Below are 19,795 nucleotides of genomic sequence, written 5' to 3' on the forward strand. Positions count from 1 at the left end.
GCGAAGGAGAACTTCAGGGAGAGCGTGCACTAGGCTGTGTAGCTGTAGTGGCTCTCCATGTGGGAGCCCCCTGGGGAAAGTAGTAACTACCTCCTCCCCGCCTGGCAGGCAGTGCAGTCCGTGAACATGACGCACGATGCTGCGCACGCTCAGATGGACGTGAAGCTTCGCTCCCTCATCTGTGTTGGACTCAAGTGAGTCATTCAGCCCATTTCCTTGAGCGTTGCTTCGGTGATGAGCTTGGGGCAGGCTGGGAGATGGGAGTGAGTAGGAGGCGGGACAGTGAGGTGAGGGGGTGGGGCCAGGTTGGGGTGGGCAGGGGATCTGGGGAACAGGCAGGAGGTTGCGGGGGGTTTGGAACAAGCTGGGAATCAGTAGTTATTTTAGTCTCCTCCCCCACACAGCTTGTGTCACCAAGCTCTGTCCTCCCCCAAGTGGCCACTAGGGATGTAAATATTTGTTGAAAAAGTTAACCAGTTAAATGATTAAAATTATATCGTTTAATGGTTAACAGTTAACTGATGTTGGTCCGGCAGCACGGCGACAGGGGCTGGGGTCTCACCGGCCTGGTGTGTCCGGCACCGCTCCAGCCCGCCCGGCACAGCACGGGGGTTAATGGTTAAGTTCTGGTTAATGGTAAGCCTAATGCTTACCAGGTAACAGTTTAATCTTTTACATCCCTAGTGGCCACCAGCACTGGGCAGGAGCAGAGCACTGACCAGAAGCCAGTGCCTTATTTTCAGGTACACTCAACCCAGACTCTCCCCTGAGGGAGCAATTCCCTGGTGTCCTCCCTGTTCCTGTAGGGGAAGAGAATGATGAGTTGCGGTCAGGGGCTGGATTGGAAACTTTGTGTCCCAGAGGGAGGGGTCACCCAGTCCTCTGATAACGGCCCTGGCTCCTAGTGACTCTTCCCCCTCCCTTCATGCAGTGAGCAGGTCCTGCACCTGTGGCTGGAGGTGCTGTGCTCAAGCCTGCAGACAGTGGAGAAATGGTTCCATCCCTGGTCCTTCCTGCGCAGTCCCGGCTGGGTACAGATCAAGTGTGAGCTCAGGTGAGTATGGCCCTGTGTGCTGCAGCGCCCTCCTGGCCTTTGCTGACCCCTTGCTATTGAGCATTCAGCTGGCTATCGTGCTGCAGTGAGCAGGTGGTCTGCCGTTTGTGTAACCTGCCACAATAACCATTCGTGTCACACTCACGTCCTCACAGAGCTCTGCCAGCAGAGCTGCACCCCACTCCTGGGGATTTCCTCCCAAACGCCCCAGAGAAGCAGCTGCTGTTTACACTGTGTTTGGCTGAATGGAACTCTCTCTCTCACTTTCTGATTAAGAGCAGGGCCTGGTGAGGGTATGTGTGGGAAACAGCATCTACACACAGGTGGCTGCTGCTCTCAGGCCTCTAGCTGCTTTGCACTGAGCCTGCTGTAATGGAGCAACCTACAAAACCCCTCCCTGCTTGAAGGACCCATGCTCCCCGGAGTCTAGCACCTAGTGGGGCTGGCCAGTGTGAATCCGGCAGGGAGGAGGAGCTGCTGACAGTGCCTGAACTGGGACTGGTAGCGAGATGATTTGTTCCCCAAAGGCTCAGCCAGGAAGGGTGACTGGCTGCAGGCTCAGCAACTGGAGGCCTAGATGGGAGCCCACCATCAAGCCAGCCAGAGGACAAGACCCAGCTTAAATGGCGAGATGGTGAGGGAACTTGGCTTCAACCTAGTGGCAGAGCTGAAGCAAACTGAATGGCTTCTCTCCGTACCCATCCACATCTGCCCTGCTGGAGGAGCAGCAGGTGGGCTTGGGCTTCCCCACCCCCAGCACTCCTGTCCCCTCCAGCACTGCTGTGGGGAGGGGAAATGAACCAGTTCCTGGGAGCTCTGATGCTGTCTCAAGAACCAGCTCCAGGCCAAGCCTGTGTCATTGACACACGTTCCATCACTGCCTCTACCTCCCTTCTTCCCGCTGGAAATGGCTTGTGCCCTTTCACCAGCCTGTTACTTCCATCCCCCTTTCCCGGGGCTGGAGTGTGACAGATACCCATCCCAGGAGCTGGCAGCCAGCCTGGAGCAGCTATGATGTTCCCCATTGCTGCAGCTCAGGATCCCACATTCTCCTTGGGATGTTCTTGAAGCAGGGAGAAGGTTTTCCATTGAAAAAGCTGCAGTTGTCTGCATGTAGCTGCTTCTTTGCTCCTGATACCCCACACCCCAACCTTGCCCACCGTCAGGACATGAGAGCAGGTTCCTTTGGAAACTCCAACCATGCAACAAAACGGCCTGGCTGAAGGGACAGTGTATGGCAAGAACTTTCAAGCCCTGACGGGGGCTCAGCTGGCCAAGTGCCGAAAGGCCATGGGTGAACAAGGAGAGCCACCAAGGGGTGAGGCTGAGACTAAGCCTGCTGGGGCATGGGTGGAATGTACTGTGGGGAGCTGAAGCCCAGGATCGAATGGGGGCAGCTCTCTGTTGCCATGTAATGAAGGATTTGCCATGAACACCTTTATTGGCCCTCTGGGTTCGGTACTGACCGGGGGAGGGAGCCCTGAGGAGCTGTTGAGGAATGAGCGAGCACCTGCGAAACTCTAGTCCCAGCGCTGTCACTGCTGGGCCTTGGCGAGCTCACTGAGCTCAATTTCTCCATCGGGACCAGGGGGAGGAGGCTCAGTGCTCTCCATCCTCCCCTCGCTGGGCAGACATTAGCTGTCTGCAGAAGGGTTTGAGGATCAGCTCCCACGCTTCTGTTTGACACTGGGGTGAGCTCAGCTGCTTCTGTTTCTCTCAAGGGGTGTGTGTGTGTGGTGAGAACCCCAGCCCTGGGGGGTGAGGGCAAGGCCCAAAGAAGGTATTCCAGTGCTTGACGGTTCCCCTCTGCGCCCGCTCTGGGTCCACTTACTGCTTGGAGTGGCAATGCTGAGCGGGCGTCCCCGCTTCCTGTCCCAGAGAGGTGGGGAGAAGCAGCTGTAGAAGCACCCAGGGTGTATTGGGTTGATCTGAACCTACTACACCCTCCTCCTCCTGTGACATATAGTCCTCTGCTGGGTGGTGGGGGCAGGGCCCCAGAGCAGTGGATGTTGTTGTTAACTTGCCATTAAGATGCATGGGGCAGTTCACACCTCTCTGAACTGTTGTTTCAGGCTGCTTGCAGACCCAGGCAGACATCTCTGCATCAGTTGCAATTAGGTCATGTTTTCAAGCTTTTTTCCACAGCCTGAGGGCTAGAAACATGTCTCTCTTTTGCTAATAAAAGCTGCAAGTCTGCTACAGATGCATGGCATAGCTGGTTTTGTAAGGGCGTAACCATTGCCTTCTATTGCAGAGTCCTCTCCAGATTTGCATTCAGTCTCTCTCAGGACTGGGAACTTCCTATAAAGAGAGAGGTGAGTGACCAGGCTGAGAGTGGGCCTGGACGCCCCCCCTTGCCCCAGAAGTAGCCTGCCCTCCCCATTTCCTTGCACGTCAAACAGCCCCCAGGCTGCAGAAAGTACTTTATTCAAGGGGACTTGACCCAAATTGACACTGAACTTGATGTCTGGTCGTCTCCCCACCTTGTGAGCCAAGGAACAGTCCCTTCCTGGTGGAGCAGCCTCTGCCTGGGTCTGGCAGAGCCAGGGCGAGGCTCCTCAGCTGCGCAGGATTCTGCAATATGGTAGGTTTTCGATCTCCTGAGAATCACCGACACCATCCTGGGCGTTTGAAAGGAGGATCAGCTTCTGCCCCCCTGGTGGAGTTAGTGAGGGTGGAGCAAATTGCAGGCTCTTCCCACACCGGTTCTTATTCATACCCCAAGGAGCGTGGCTTCTCTACTTGCTTTGTCCTCTCTTGGCTAGGAGCGTGAGCACTGGACCCTTGGAGAACAAGGTTCTGACTCATTCAGTTGCACCAGCAGCAAAGGGCCAGGGGCAGGTGGTCTCCCTGAGCACCCGTTCCCTGTTCCCTCCATACCCCAACTAGACTGCAGGGTTGAGACAGTGGGCTTGGAGGGAGAGAGAGCAAGCGGTGGGGAGCAGCAGCTGCCTACAGAAGTCACTCCCCTTCTCCCCCACCTGCACGTAGGGTCCGATGACACCTGCATATGGCTGCTTAGTGACTCTTGGCCCTTTCCTGTCCTCCTGCAGGAGAAGGAGAAGAAGCCGCTGAAGGAAGGAGTGCAGGACATGCTGGTGAAGCACCATCTCTTCAGCTGGGACATAGATGGCTGACCCAACCCACTGCGGACCTTCTAGACTGCCACACGCAACACACACTCCTCTCCCGCCCTCACCCGTGACTGCTCTCAGCCCAGCTGAAGCGACAGCCTCTCCAGCTTGGCGGGCACTGCACCTGAGGCAATGGGTGGGTGGAGGGCTGTGTGTGGTTAGTCTTCTGAAGGCATGGTGTGGTCTTGCAGGCAGAAATCCTTCCCCCAGCCTGTGCAGTGCACCCTGCACCAGCTGCCCAGCTCCCATTCCCATGTGTTCCCTTGCCCCCAGCTGGAAGCACTGCTTGGGGAGGGGGGACACTCCACTGGCCAGATCTCTAGCTTCCCTTTTGCCCCACCCTGCTGCTCCTCTGGGAGAGGGTTCTTATCTGCCTCATGACCCCCTCTCCCTCCTGTCCTAGGGGTTAGTGAGCAGATCTTTGTGTCTGTACAACATTTCCAAGTGCCACTGTAGCTCAGAACGTGAGGGCAGCAGCTGAAGAGGCAGCTTCTCCTGGCCGCTTGATAACTGCGGGGTCTGTTGCGGCTGCGGGGGGGAGCTGTGTGTTTCTCACCAGCCTGTGGCAGGAAAAGGGGGAGAGGCAGCAGAACCACTGGCTGACCTCAGCTTCCCTGTCACTTGTGCTTTGGGAGCCTCCCTCTGTGAAAGATTTTTTGTCTTGTTGCCCTAGTACTGACAGGGACAGATGGGGATGCTGACAAGATGTGCCTAAGGGAGCAGCCAGTTACCAACTACAACTGCCTTAGGGGATGGGGCCTTTTCTCAAAAGTGTGGAGGGAAGCCCCCGTTCTCCCCTAGCCTGAAGGAGTATCATGCTGTCAGTTTAGCCTCTAGCTGTATTGTTTTAAATTAACCAAAAAGCTGTAAATGATCTCTAGACATATCTGTATATTTTGGCATCATCTTAGCTCAGGAAATGGGTTCAGGCCTGAGCTGGCTCAGGGAGACTAACTTAGCCCCTGCCCTGTGGGAAGAGGCTGAGGATTGTAAGCTAGGAGTGGAGCATCACTACTGCTGTAGGGTAGCTCTGTTCCATGGAGTCTGTGACTTTATCAATGAAAGCACTTGTTTGTGAGCACAAACTATTCATGAAATAACACTAGAATCTTACTTTCCTTTAGCCTTTGGGATTGTAAATAAAGTGCATCTTGGGAGAGCTTTGGTGGTTTTCTCCAGCAGGGGCTGGCAGGTGAGCCTTTTGCTTTGCTTTTGCAGATCTTTGGGGGGTTTAAGATGGATGCCTGCCCTTTGTGCTCCTGGAGGGAAAGAGGAATGGCTTTAAAGAAGCAGTGAATTAGTCTTTACCTCACTCAGTGACCCTGAAATCATCTCATCTCTTTTGTCCCTGTCTCCAGCTGAAATGGGTCTTAATCCTTTATGGCTTGGTTTGGAATTTAGCAAATTGGACAAGGCTGCACTGTGCAGTGGTAGCAAACAAGAGCAGTGTGACTTACAGGCACACCGAATTGTATCCCCACCCCTGCAGGGAAAGGTGCCCCTCTCTGTTGCAGAACAGAATATTCAGCTGTGGGTACTGCATTAGCACCAATTCTACAGTGCAACAGTAGGGCCAGGAAAGACTATGTAAACCCTGGCTTGCTGACTAAAGCAGGTACCAGAACTAGTGAGAGCATAGGGGGATGGAATGTACAGGACACCTCTAAGGGTGATGTTTGTCAACAACAGTTTTAAACTGTACAAATAAAAATCACATCCCCTGGTACTTATCAGTGTAAAAAGACACAGCAGGAAAAGCTGTTCTGAACTTTTTCATCTGTCAAGAAAAAAAGGGAGGGGGGTGGTGGGGAGTGTTCTTGGTAAGGCAACCACATGCCTCAGTGTAGGGTAGTGGGGAAGAGAACCGTGTTCAGCCCTGGACTCTGTTTTGAGACAGTCTAAGAGGTAAGGTGCCCTTTATACTTCCACGAGGGAAGCAAAGAAAACAGGAGAGCCTCACTTGACAGCTCTTTAGGAATTGTGTACTCCTGTGTCCTAAACATGACTGATGGAAACCTCAAGAAGGTTGGAGACAAATGGGAGAGGGTATGGATGAACACAGGGCATGCCAGCCTATTTCTACTCTAGCAGGACTGGATCCACTTGCAGGACACCTGCTCCTTGGGGGTGCTCCACTGTAGGATGTGCACACACCCTACACTCTTACCAGAGACTAAACAGTGTTGCAGTACCACACCTCGCACTCCAAGTGGGGACATACAGGGCAGTGTAAACCCACTGCTGCTCCAATTCCTTCTCTACTACAACACCTGGAAGACAAGCAGGAGGTAGAACACCCTGAGGCATAAAACATCTTGAAGACCTCACATTACTGTACAGCTAGGTAGCCTCTCTCTGACCTGAGGAATCTCCTACACTGGAGCCTCTCTAAGCAGTAGGTCAACACAGAGGTGGGTGGTGAGGTGAACTGAAGACAGGTTGGAGGACTGTCACCCAAGGTCATGTCAGCTGTGGATGCAGGGCTGATGGTGTAATGTTTGACAAATGTGTGAACCAAGGAGCAGGTTGCAGCCCTGCAGGTTTCTGAGATGGCGATCTCCTTAAAGAAGGTTAGAGCACTGGACTGAGCCTTCACTTGTTCAGGGGGATATTTCACAGCAGGTCAAGCTACAATCAAACCCTCTTGGACAGGCTGAGTTGAAATCAGCTGTCCCCTCATCCTTTTGGCCAAGGATACAGTCTTAATCCTGGCAGGGTAGATGGCAAGGGCCCTACTTACATCTAATGTTTGGAGACTAGCTTCCTCCCTCAAGGTAGTGGCTGAGGATAAAATACCAGTAAATGGCTATCGTGGGTGGTGTGAAATTCCAACAAGTCTTTAGGGAGGAATCAAGGATGGGGGTGCAGCATGACCTTGTCACACTAGGACATAGTGGATGGTGGATCTGCCATGAGACCCCCTGAGTTCTCTCATTCTTCTGGCTGAGGTGATGGCTATCAATCAGAAGTAAGTCTCAAGGATGAGAAAGCAGGGACTTCGCAACTGCTGGTAAACCACTGAAGTATCTATGTGAGGAGAGATGTACCAGAACCACAGCCATTCTGCATATGAGGACCAAGATCTTACTCCCTCTCATCAGTTTACATAATACAGAGCTGCACTGTTGTCCACCTTTACCGTGACAGGGCCACAGGGGGGCCCTTTCTGTCATGAAATAAGTGCTAACATGAGTAGTGTGCTTCCCTTAGTTCCAGGATGTTGATTTGGAGCGATCTCTTTTGTGAGGACCATTTTCCCTGTGCTGTAGCACCCCACCCAAAAGAGGCAGCCAGTGTGAAGATTTTTGAGGGTGGCAGACTTGAAAATGGGGTTTCCACCTAAGAGAGACTAGTACTCATGGAAGCACAGTGATTTGTTTGGAAAGACTGGGGTATACATAATCCTTAGCAAGGTTTGACCATCTGAGATGCCGCCTTGCATCTGGCATAATGAATGTAGAGGCTGACATGGCTTAGGAGTTGTATGTAGGTAGGCACTTGCAGTTGGTTGGGGGCTGTCCAAGTGGTTTCTGAGGCTTCAAGAGGCTGTTGGTTTTGGTGCTCTTGAGGTGGTCATCTTGGTTCTAGATGCATCTGCTAGAGGTGTCAGATAGCACCAAGGAAGGTGCCTCTTGGTGCTGCTTGAAGAAGTCTCTGGCAGGAGAAAGTGGCTTTCTTCTTTTAGAGGCCTTCAGCTCTGAAACTGAGTCTAGACGTCAACGGTATGGCCTGAGAGGTTGAGGCTAGAAATCAGGCCCTGCTGGGGCTGAGGAGTGTTCCTTGAAGAGGAGCCTCAGTCTAGCCTCTCTATCCTTGTGGGACCTGCCCTTAAACCTCCATGCAGACTTTGCACTTGGATGGGACGTGAGATTTTTCTGAGGCACTACAGACAGCTACAGATCCTATCACTATAAGGAAAAGACCTGTGGCAGCTCTGACAGGGCTGGAACCTCAGCGTCTTAAGTATAATCTGGGTAAGTGCCATAGACCACAAAGGCTGAAGGGGCAAGAATTTCAGAGTCCCTCCCCACCCAAAGTTGTGCAACAACTTGGGGGGGAAAAACCCAAAACTAATAGGCCAGGAAGCAGCTGTCACTGCAGTTGCTCTAGCTTGAGCTGTAGGCAGTTAAGAATTGGAGTGGTGATGGGTCCATATCTCCCTATGTCCTTTCAGCTGGGAGCACAAGACCCTGCACTTCACAGGCACTCACCCACTGACACAGTTATTTACAATCTCTGGTCAAGAGTGCAGGGTGCATACATGTCGTAAAGCAGAGCACACATCAGGGCACATAACTAAATAACTGGATCTCCCACTCCCCTCCACATTGAACCAAGGGGAAGACATCTTACTAGTCTTGGAGAAAAGGAATGGGTTAAAATCTGTCCTCAGGGAAGAAAGCACAAAGAGAAACTTGCTGTTTATGCAGGCGGTTAGTTCCCCTCCGTGTATGGAAATGTCCCTGCCGGTGCCTCCCATCATTTCTGCCCAATCACCAAGAACAAAATTCAACAGCATTTGAAAACGAGACCAAGCATGCTGGGAAGCTGCTGTAGGTACAAATAACACACCTCCTTCTCGCTTCCCATATCTCCATTTCAAAGACAAAGATGAAGGGATCTCAGCCTGCGAGGGCAGAGATGTCCCTGTATCTCTCCCTTCACCACTGCCTACAAGACAGAGCTTTTGATCATGTTTTTTCTTTATTTTTTAATAAAATGGATTTTTTTCCAAATATTTGTAACTGAAAAAATAATTCAATGTAAGGATCCATTCTCTCTCCTCTTAACTCTTGTCTTTTTCCAGTTGAGTGTTCATGCTGGAGCCTATTGCCTCAGACTGTGCTGATCAGCCCTTGCTCATGCTGCATAGCGGAAGGGAGAGTGCACGCAACTCAAATACACAAGTAGTGGTTTACAGCAGAAAGATTCAGAGTTACATTCAAGGTAGAGGCAGAACATCAGGCTTCTGTCTTTCTGTGAGAGATGCAAAAGGGCCTCTTGCCGGAACATCTCCAAGAGTACAGAGAAGTGGATGATCCTGCTTCTCAGCAAGGACCTCTGAGTCACTCTCTGGAAGAGAGGGTTTTAATTGTCCCCAGTACAGGCCACCTCCCCACCTGACCCTCCACCAAGAAGCACCACCAGCAATGGGAGCCCAGCTCTAGTATCATTTCAATACCAGCTACCTCAGTCCACAGAGGGGCTTAGGCCTCTAACCTATGCAGCAATAGCCCCCTGTGGATTTTGCATTCCCCCAGCAGCAGGGGCAAGCAACCTGGTACACCCACCCTCTCCCCCTACCCCACCTGGGGAACTGGTTTGATGCCACCTTCCCGCATTATCTCATTGCACTTTGATAATTTGTTTTCTGCTTAATATTAACTCTGTTGTATTTAGGTTCTTATTTGTACAAAAAAAATTAGCTAGGCTCCAGTAGGGAGCCAGGGATCACTGGGGTACACAGAAAAACAGCCTCCAAGGCCATACTGACAGCCTGGTTTTCACACAATACTGGAGCAGTTTAGGTTAGGCTGGAAGCCCCTCCAGCCTGGGTCCCAAGGGTTAAACGACATGGGTTTGTTCTGCCTCATACACAATTTCTTTAACCCCAAGAGCACTGAGTAAGTGATTCAGGTGGGTGCATGTACATAGACACCGTGCTCAGACTCCAAAGGGTGAAGTGATATGTAGAGTTCTGGGCAGAACAGATGCAACAGCCCTGGTGGTGTGAGCCCCCCAGGAAAGAACTGATTATTTCTACTGCCCTGATACACAAGAGAGAGCTCAGCTAGGGCTATTCCAGACCATGAGCGAGAAGCCTGGTTCAGCAGTCCATTCATGCCCAGGAGAGGGAGGGGAGAATGGGAACAAGGACAGTTACACAACTGCTCTAAAGCTCAGGACACATGGCTTCTCCATAACACCATTGGAGTAGGGAAGGCAGCACAGCTTCAGCATTGAGACTAGTAGAAAAAGGCAATCTGCTTTCACTGGCACGTGCAATAAGGCTAGAACAGCTAAGCCATGGCCTGATTCCATCTCCTCCCCAAACCACACAGAATTAAAATACCAGCTCTCCTCCCAGAACAAGCAGAAGGGACTCCAGCAAAGCAAGACACACTCCTCCACTGTGATTCAGCTACACCATGCCCAGCTGCTCTTTATGCCTTGACACAGAGTAGGAGGGTGGATGCAACTCCTCCCCACTTTCCCTTCAAGAACAGCTAGAGCGGTATATACGCGTGTACAGAGTGTCTTCCTTAGCTACTAATGAAGGGCAGGTACCAAGAGGCAAGAAAACAACATGACACCCTCCCCAACCCTGAGGCATGTCTCTTCCCAGGGACTGACTCCAGACAGTAAGATACACTGACATGATATTCAGCAGACCTACCCGCTTCCCACAGGACCAGCACCTGTCTGGGGCAGAAGAGGGGAGGATCCAAACAGCATGGCTGGTTCACTTTTCACACACAGGATGATGAATGACCAGAGACAGAACAAGCCTAGAAGGGAACTAGGACTAATAAGAAGTTAAAGCAGACCCCCCCCCTCCAAACTCAGCCACAATTACCAAAGCCACTTGAGGTTGAGGCAGCCATTTCTAGGTCCCATAAACTAAGCTAAAATCCCCACCCTACTGCAGCATAGGGAGTTCACAGGGGTAGGTCAAAATGTGGGGTGGAAGGGAGACTGGTTGTTAAATTTCTAGTAAGAAAATGGATTTATTTTCCTTTTACTCCTCTGGGACTGGGGAGAACGTGGCACAGCCCAGCAGAGAACGTCCTGCCATTGCACCTGCTTTAGGTACGCCTTCCACACGCCTCCCAGAGCGGGGCCTGGGCCAGAGCCCTGCCCTGCAAGGAAACGTCTGCCACTGCTGCAGGGCAGCCTGAGCACAGCTGGCGCTCACCGCTCAGGCTTGCCCTCTCCCCTTCGTTTCTGTGAAGCCCTGTAGCAGCAGGGAAGTCTCCCTGTCCCCACGGCTTGGGCTGCAGACTGAGTACCAACCCCAGGGGGCAGAATGGGCAAAGGGCCTGCTGCAGCCTCGGTGTTGGGATTCTTGGCCCACCCCAGGTCTGCGGGAGGCTGGGACCCCGATCGAAAGAGCAGGACTTTAGCACCATAATGCAGCTTGGGCCAAAGTCTCCTTTTGTGCAGCATGAACCCAGCAGCAGGCTTAGCTTTTTCTGGGCTGCAGCCATGACTCTTACACCTGCTGCAGAGGACACACCTACCCCTCCTCCCACCCAACACCCCACCCAGGATCAGAGCCCTGCAAAAGCCACACACACAAAGCTGAAGCTCGACCCTATGGGATTCTAGGCAAGTACCTGCTCTACCATGAGTAACAGCACCTCAGAGCTGGAAAGTGGAGGCCATGTAGTCGCCCTTCCACCTGAGTTGCAGAAAGCTCATGAGCCCCTTTGACTGCCTGAGTTTTAAACTGCCGTGCCCTGCAAGCTCCTGTGGCAAGTTACTCCACTTTGCTCATGGGAGGGCTGGATTTCCAGTCATGATCCCCTTCTCCCTGGTCTGGTTTCTCATTCTGGGTTGTATGAAGGGCTTAGCACAGGGCCCCTAACAAGCAAGAGTCTGACCTGCTAGAGGGAGGGTACGTCTTTGGGCACTAGCATCTGTGACTGTAGGGCTCCCCAGAGTGAAGGGTGCGCTGCCTGGTCATTCCCCGATGTAGCTCTCGCCCCTCCAGCCACACAGCAGATCCTAACCTCTCCAGTCCCTTGTACTGCCTCTGGTGGAACGTGTCTTATTGCTCGAGCATCCCTTTGGCCTGAAGCCTCTCCTGTGAGACTGGCATGACGGCTCTGGCCTGGAGAAAGAGCGGGGCCATGGCTCACAGTGCTCAAGGGAGCACTCCCCATTCCTTAAACAGCGGCTGGGAGGAATAGCTGAGCTGCTGCCTAACACAAGGAGTCCCTGTCAGTGACCATTCACCCTTCCACCCTCCCAGAACAGCATAAACCCCTTTGTTTCCTAATTGCGTTTAGGCTGCCCCATACCACTCCCCTCTCCGGGCTCCCAGTTGAGCTGTTCCTGCAAGCCAAGGGAGCAGGGGAGGTCTCCCTGCCATACAGTGGTGTTATTTCAGCTTTAGAGAAGGGGTATAGGTAGGGAACCAGCCAGTCTCAGGCCCCTGCAGCCCCTGTCCCCTGACAGCTATGGTTACTGCTCTGCTCTAACCTGCTGATTGTAGCCCCAGTGAGCACAATGACCCACCAACAGCTGTGCCAGCCCTTCCCAATGGTACGAGTTTCACTACAGGAGGTCACGACTGGGGGAAGAGTTTACACTCAAGGGGCTCATTTTTGGTTGACTGGCCTCACCCCCTGCCCCCATGCCTGTGCCCTCCCCCCCATTCCCTTCCATCTCAGTTCAGAGAGCTACAAGCAAGAATCCCAGTGCAGCTGCAGATCGTGTCCATCAAGGAAGTCTGTGGAGAAGAGGCTGGGGACTGCAGTGCTTAGGGGAGCAAGGCTCATGACAGGGCCCCCCGAAAGCTCCAGCCAATCCATGCTGTCCAAGTTAGCCTCAGCTAGGTCCAGGGCTAGTCCCCCTGTAGGCTCATGGGCAAAGTGCAATTCTGACGTGTCCATGGGTGAAGGCGGGTGGTCCAGAATGGCTGAGCTGCTCAGCATCTCACTATGGAGGTCATCTATCAGGGACAAGGGCTCAGGCCCATCGTGGCCTGCTGGCAGAAGGGGGAGGCCAGTGCTGCTCTCCAGGAAGTCCTCCAGCCGGCCTGCTGTGACAGGATTAATGCAGCTGGTATGGCCAAGGAACATCTGCAGGGGAAGCTCAGAAGAATGGTGGCTGTTGGGCGGCGAGGCGCATGCTGGAGACACTGATGTCTCCTTCCCAGCTGGAGATGGCTGCTCCTTGAAATCAGCTGAAATCTCTGTAAAGAAAGAAGACAGAGTCCCAGGGTGATGAAAGGCTCCAGTTAGTGGGAGTCAGATCCCTCATGAGCTAGAGCATCTTCAATCCTGACACTGTGGGCCACACGCTGATCACCAACTGGGGTCAAGAAACCTCTCCTAGCTACACAGTAGGCTGGCTTAGGGGAGTTTTAAACCTGCCTTAACCATCATGGGCCAGGACCAGGGCTATTGAGGGAGGCCAGCCCAGAGCAACCACAGGTCTGATGCAATGCAGCAGCCACAGGAGCTTTATGATATATTATAGCAGTGCCTGACAAGTCTGTTTTGTAGTGCCATACCATACCCTGCTTATGCTAAGGACAGCACCAAATGAAAAATAAGCAAGGGCCCAGGCCAGGGGATATGTACACTAGTGGTAAGACCAATCTCACCAACCCCGCTCCCTCTTGGGGAGCCAAAGGGTGGGAGTCACACTAGCTCAGTGCTACAAAAGCCATAGACTCAAACCCAGAGGTGACCAGCCAGAAACCTCAAGTGATTCTCCCCTCACCTCCACTCTCTATGAGGATGTCAAACAGGTCGTCCATCTGTTGGCTCGAACAGCCATTCTCCTGGGAAGAGAGTGTGATGAATTAGACCCACACTTACAAGACACACAGTAACCGCGAATCTGCTGTCCTGGTCCTTCTCCTTCCCCTTTCCACACTGACCTGGTAGGATGGTGCCTATAGCAGCATGGCACCAATGACCTCTGTCACCCCAAGGTTTTACTGGAAGCAGGGTGTTTATAGCAGTGTGGGGTCCTACAGCCCCACCGTTCCCCCTGTATTAAGGATATGTCTACACTGCAGCTGGGAGGGGTAATTCCCAGCTTGGGCAGACATACTCTTACTCGCTGTGCTAAAAGTATCTGTGGGGCCACAACTGCATGCGCAACAGGATCTTAGAAGGGATTGTCCTCGGCAGTTAACCAAATCCCTCGCAGCCACACAGATTATTTTAGCAGGCTAGTTCAATAAGGCTAGTTCAACCCAAGCTCAGAATTACACCTCCATCTGCAGTGTAGACACGCCCTAAGCAGGAAGTTATCTTATCTCAGTCTCAACAGGCGTACGGGCCAAAGAGTGAAAAGGAAGGTGACTCCATTCCCACTGAAACGCCACCAAGGGAATTCACCTTGACTCCTTGTGTGCAGCTCAAGGTCAGTTAGAAAAGGCCCCGGTGTGTTTCAGTCTCTCCATTTCCTAGGCAGCTGCCCCCTGAATTCAGGGACCAACGTGGATGTTGAATTGCAGCGGGTAGCCCTCCCACACACTCCCCAAGAAGTTCCTCATGGAAGCACAAGGAAGTGGCTGCTCTTACCTCATGGGGCTTTGGCTGCTGCTTCGTGGCCTCTTCATAGCCTGGTGGTTCTTTCATCGGCACCGAGGAGCCAGGGAGAGGAGGTGGAGGGGTTCCGAAAAGGGACGGGTGCGGGTGCTGCTGCTCAAGGTCCATCTGGGATGGGGAAGTGGCAGCAGGAGAGCCTGGCTGTGAGGATGACTGTTTAGAATGAAGGAGAAAGGAGTAAACAGGCAGAAAGCCCATTTCATCTCCCACATCACGGCTGCTCCCATGTATCCTGGAGAGACCATCCCTTCGGTCTCCGCTAACGCTGGGCAGAAACCACACTGCTTCTGCTCTCGGTATCTCTGCTCCTTCTTTCACTGTGTGCGTGGTACAATTCCGCCCCCCCACCCGCCCCCAAAATCACAACTGGAAATCCTCTCCTGGAACACACCCATGCCACAAATCACCACAGGACTGCCCTGGGGTGAGGAGGAGCTCATCTGTTTTGGTGGGTGGATTCCCCCAGCACTTCACAGAGACACAAGAGGACTATCCCTACAGTATATTCAATGTAATCTGTATGCAACAGCCTAGAATCGTTGTTTTACCCTTTCCTCTCCGTAATGAGTCTGCTTTGGAAACAAAAAACTGTCCACAAAACACTGGCTGTGGAGAAGTCGGCAGGCTCAGAGAGCATCAGATCTCACAAACCTAGCAGAGAGGGTGGGGACAGATCTCAGAAGAGAGCTCTCCAAATGAAACCCAAGGTATTACAGGAAGTGGTGTTGGTGACTCAGCACTGAACCAGTGCCCCAGAGATGTACTAAAACTACTGTGTGAAGGCCTTAGCCGTTACTATGATCATTAAAGATCCATTCCACGGTTCGTTAGAGTAGGAATAATGGTCCAAGTACCCTGGAGGAACTCCAGCTCAGATAGCTACACATGCCTCTTTAAATCTCTCTGGGATTTTCATCTGGGACATTATTTTTCACTTTCCTTCACTGTAACACTGTGGGCAGCAATGCTGGTGCAGAGAAGTGATTCCTGTATATCCAGCCTCCAAAATCCCTTACGAGTCTGCTCTCAAAGTTAGAGGGCCTGAAACCTGGCACTGTGACATGGACTCTATGGGATTTGCAGGGAGGCTACCTTTTTTGGCACACTGGGTTGGTTGGCTTTGCCAGGAGCACCAGTTTTCAGGGATCCTTTGTGAAAGCCGTTGAGGAAAAAGGGCTGCAGGTTTGGAGGCGCTGAGAAAGACAAAATTGTGTGGGGCAGCTGCCCAGTGACCACCTGCAGACCTGGCTTCTGAGCCTACAGGGAGACAAAAGGATTAAGACAGCTACAAACCCCTACATGGCATGTGAGCTAAGATCAATCACAGATTCTGGCTGGCCTAAGGAATTTAACTCTTCTATGGAGAAAGGTGCCTTTGGTTAAAAAGCATTGACCTCTGTATTAAAGGCCTTATCAAACCCAGGCACTGACCCTCTTCAAAGATGGTCCCACAGCAAATGGGTAAGAGCAACAGAACAAAAAGGTTTGATCACATCACTCAGACAAGGACACTGTCTCCCCATTCATTTCAGGATCCAGTTCAAAAGTTACCCTCCTAATCCTTAAAACCCTTCATAGACTTGCTCTAACCTAACTGATGCACTACGGAACACAGTGAATTATCACCTGATCTAGAAGGGAACAGATGCAGAGCAGGAACTCCTGAGTTGTGACTGAGAAGGGTTATAACCTCTTCAGACCTTGTTTCTTTATAGCATTACATCTCTGACAGCCAGACACAATCCGTAACCAAAGGAAAACAATTCAGGGTGGGAGACGAGGGGGGCATCTCAAGATGGATAATCAGGACCCAGGTTTTAACATGACACCTACGACTCCGGAAGGAGATTTCTCAGAGCGCATACCCCACCCCAGGATGGAGAGAAGCCCTGCCAACCCCAGTGCCGAAACTGCCTTTTGATTTCAGCGGGAATCCTCGAAGGGTAAGGAACTACAACATGAACAAAGAGAACATAATCCTGCCCTTTATTTGTTTACAATCACTTTGTAAGGACACTTTCACACAGTAGTAGGTTGTTCAATTGCCGTGTGATTAAGGGTATGTCTACACAGCAAAGAAAAACCCTGCAGCCAGCCTGCAGCTTGAGCCCCGCAAGCCTGAGTTGGCTGGCACATCCCAGCCCAGGTTTTTCTTTGCTGTGTAGACATATCCTAAGGGTCAGAGCAAATATATTTTTAGGGATTCTCAACTATTCTTCATGCCATGAATCCCATGTTCAACCTCCTCAGATGCATCCCAGGATCCTTTGCCCCTGTGCCTACAGCTCTTCTGTAGGAGTTACCATGGGAAATAGGCTCAAAGGTGTATGGCACTTCTGACACCCCAAGGAGGACTGGTTATAAGTGGCTGAACAAAGCTGTTTCAGCAGAAGGCTGGAGATATGAAATGGGAGCACTGTGCGATCCCCATTCATTCCCCCGCATGCTGCTGGCAGCTCCTGGGCCAAGAACCCAATGCACTATGCAATTGCAACCTGCGATGGGGAAGGAAACGGCAGTACAGTAGGGTCTCTCCCTCTGTAGTGATGGTCTCAGAACTGATTTGCCCATGTGCTCCCTGTCCCCTCTGTGACTCAGCCAACCACCAGGCAAACGGGAAACCAGGAAGGGACGCAAGCATGTGATCAGCTACCTTCCTGACGGGCTGGTTCGGTAGCCTGGGGGGAGGCTGCTGCTGCTGCTGCGAGTTGCTTGCAGGTAGCGGACACTGTGGTTGGCTGGATATTTTAGTGGGTGACGACTGTACCCTCTGAGAAGAAAAAGATGAATGAAAACAAAGCTATTTGCTGTCCTATTTGAGGGTGCTGTGGAGGCTGGAAGGAGAGACCAGGTTTAGTTTTGCTGAAGCTACGATGAAGTTAAATGTATTTCCCAACCCTTATGTCTTTAGGAAATTCACTTGTTAGTTTCTCCCAGCAAGAAAATTGGAACACTGTCTACTATTAGGTACATAGGAATTGCCAGGCCAAATCAGTACCCTGTCTGACAGTGACCATTACTAGCAGCTCCTGAAGAAGATGCAAGAAACGCTGCAGTAGTCAGTTATGGGAAGAACTACTCCTATTTCTTCCTAACCCCAAATCATTAGAGGTTGGCTTATACTCTGAAGCTTGAGGGTTTCTGTCCCTGACTAGACTTCTGGAGTTGGTGTTCAAGGTACTTGTGTTAAATGCTGATTTGTCTCCCACCAAAATCAAAGGGGAAAATGATTTGGGTGGGCTCGTCTCTATCCTCTTCAATGAAAGGCCTTGCCTTCTGTCAGCTCCACTACAGAGTGGCACATGGAAGAACAAAACAAAAGAGCATTTAACAAGACCCACACTCCTGTTCCCAGGGCTCTGATTTCAGCATTCAAACCTCAATTAGACAAGATTATCTACTGGAAGTTGCGAGCTACAATCTCTTTTCTCTCCACAAAGTGATGAGTGGTGGAATTCCCACTACCTTTTACTACAGCACAGTAAAAACCTGTATGCAGTGTTGTAGCTGTGTTGGTCCCAGGATATTAGAAAAACAAGGTGGGGTGAGGTTATATCTTTTATTGGACCAACTTCTGTTGGTGAGAGAGACAAGCTTTTGAGCTTACACAATTCTTCTCCTGGGGACCCGAAGAGGACCTCCGTGTAAGCTTGAAAGCTCCTCTCTCTAACCAACAGAAGTTGGTCCAATAAAAGATATTATCTCACCCACCTTGTCTCTATAGTAAAAATTTGTTCTTTCAAACCTTCTGAGCCAGGAGTCAATGTGCCACATCAGACCATTGGTCTGCCTAGCCCAGTGTCCTACCTGTGACTGTAACCAGAACCTGATGATCTGAGCAAGGCTAAGAAGCCTCTAATGTACCTAGTTAATTATGCAACACTGTACATGAAGTTTGTGAGCACGGAATTCCCTCCCATCTCCTGGCACTGATCTGTTTTTGCCCTGAAGCAGAAGATTTGATTACACTCATCTCGGTTTCCATAGCTCCAAATTTTGCAGGCAGTCATAAAATCATCCAGTATTTTGTAAAATTAATTTCCAAATTCTGATGTCACTCTGTGATAAAATGAGCCCCCCATAATAACCATCAGGGACTTGTAGAGCAGGACTAGATTGACTAGCATGGGAGGGACAGTGCAAGCCTACCTGCAATGTTGTGCAGCTATTCCCCTGTGGTGAGAGGCCCCGCCTCTCAGCATTCTGATTGGTCACTGTAAGGACAATGTGGGTCCCCGTGGAATCTGTGATGAGGGTAGGGGGAGGGGCCCCCTTGATGAGGTCACTCAGGGCACCCCCTTGCTGACCAAGGAAGAGCTGCGGGGTGTGGGACTGGCATGGTGGCTCTGTTTCTGCTGTCAGAACCTCCTGCTTCACCATCACCACTTTCTTTGGCACTGAGCTTGGATCCGAAGTGTCCATTTGGCTAGCGGTGGACACAGGGTTGAATTGATCCGTTTGGCCATCAGGCAGCCCTGCAGACTGGCAACTCGGGAAGCCATTTTCACTCTTAATCTGGGTGCCAAAAGCCACTGGACTAGAGGCAGGGACCACCCCTCCCACTCCGGTTTCCATGGCTAGTAGTGGCTGCTGAGACCGTTTCTCCTGCTCTAGCTGCAGCCTCAGCATCTCCACCAGCTGCTGCTTCTGTTTCAGCATTCGGGTGAGTTCCTCAATCTGCTTGTCCTTCTCCTGCAACATCTGGTCTTTATCCTGGACCTCCATATCCTTGCTGCTGCTGACGCTGCACCGCTCCAACCTGGGTGCTGGATTTAGGCTGCAGGAGGTAGCCTTAGAACTCTCTTCCTTCATCAGGAACTGCACTGGAGATGCCTGCAGGGTGAGCTGGGTCAGAGGCGAAGTCACCGTCTCTCCAAAGGCATCTCCAGTGGCAGAGTTCTCATCCCCAGTGCTCATCTGTGAACGCTCTGAAGGGGTGGGCGAAACAGGTGGTGTTGAGCCTGCGCTCCCGAACTTCATCACGCCATTGCTGGTGACGGTGGCCACAACTACCTCTGTTGATGCAATGCCAGCAGTGACCAGTGCCGGCCCAGTGCTCAGCCTAGCGGCTGGGAAGGCTACCACCACCTCAGCAGCTTTTGGGAGGATGGCTGTTGCATTGGGCTTGGGAGTGCTGGCTGTGCCATTCTGCTCCTGGTAAGCTCTGAGCCGCTCAATCAGGTCCGTCTTGGTGCCCGAGACAGGCAGCGCCCTCATCTTCAATTCTTGCTTCAGCTCCGCCACCTAAGAAGGGAAAAACTGTGTTACAACTAAAAGAAAACCCACCCAACCGGACCAGCCTTTAACACATATGT

At 51.8% G+C, this 19,795-nt stretch overlaps 2 protein-coding genes across 11 annotated transcripts in view; one reads left to right on the forward strand and one right to left on the reverse strand.

Moving 5' to 3' along the window:
* SGSM3 (small G protein signaling modulator 3) overlaps window positions 1-8,924 on the forward strand; it is a 59,925-nt gene extending 51,001 nt beyond the window's left edge. For all 4 annotated transcript variants that reach the window (XM_048834849.2, XM_048834843.2, XM_048834858.2 and 1 more), the window contains 4 exons: window positions 109-194; window positions 932-1,054; window positions 3,309-3,369; window positions 4,108-8,924. In XM_048834849.2, the coding sequence (XP_048690806.1) occupies window positions 109-194; window positions 932-1,054; window positions 3,309-3,369; window positions 4,108-4,191 (354 nt within the window). In that variant the 3' untranslated portion in view covers window positions 4,192-8,924. The remainder of the gene's footprint in view (window positions 1-108; window positions 195-931; window positions 1,055-3,308; window positions 3,370-4,107) is intronic.
* Window positions 8,874-19,795, reverse strand: part of MRTFA (myocardin related transcription factor A) — a 182,178-nt gene continuing 171,256 nt past the window's right edge. For 4 of the 7 annotated variants that reach the window (XM_048834809.2, XM_048834802.2, XM_075124195.1 and 1 more), the window contains 6 exons: window positions 18,630-19,724; window positions 17,134-17,250; window positions 15,573-15,737; window positions 14,454-14,633; window positions 13,642-13,702; window positions 8,874-13,108 (listed from right to left, as the gene is read on the reverse strand). In XM_048834809.2, coding sequence (XP_048690766.1) covers window positions 12,594-13,108; window positions 13,642-13,702; window positions 14,454-14,633; window positions 15,573-15,737; window positions 17,134-17,250; window positions 18,630-19,724 — 2,133 coding nt within the window. In that variant the 3' untranslated portion in view covers window positions 8,874-12,593. The remainder of the gene's footprint in view (window positions 13,109-13,641; window positions 13,703-14,453; window positions 14,634-15,572; window positions 15,738-17,133; window positions 17,251-18,629; window positions 19,725-19,795) is intronic. The other 3 variants (XM_048834814.2, XM_048834821.2, XM_048834830.2) reach the window with 3 other exon arrangements.

This window comes from Caretta caretta, chromosome 1, assembly GCF_965140235.1.
Source record: "Caretta caretta isolate rCarCar2 chromosome 1, rCarCar1.hap1, whole genome shotgun sequence".
Classification (NCBI taxonomy): Eukaryota; Metazoa; Chordata; order Testudines; family Cheloniidae; genus Caretta; species Caretta caretta.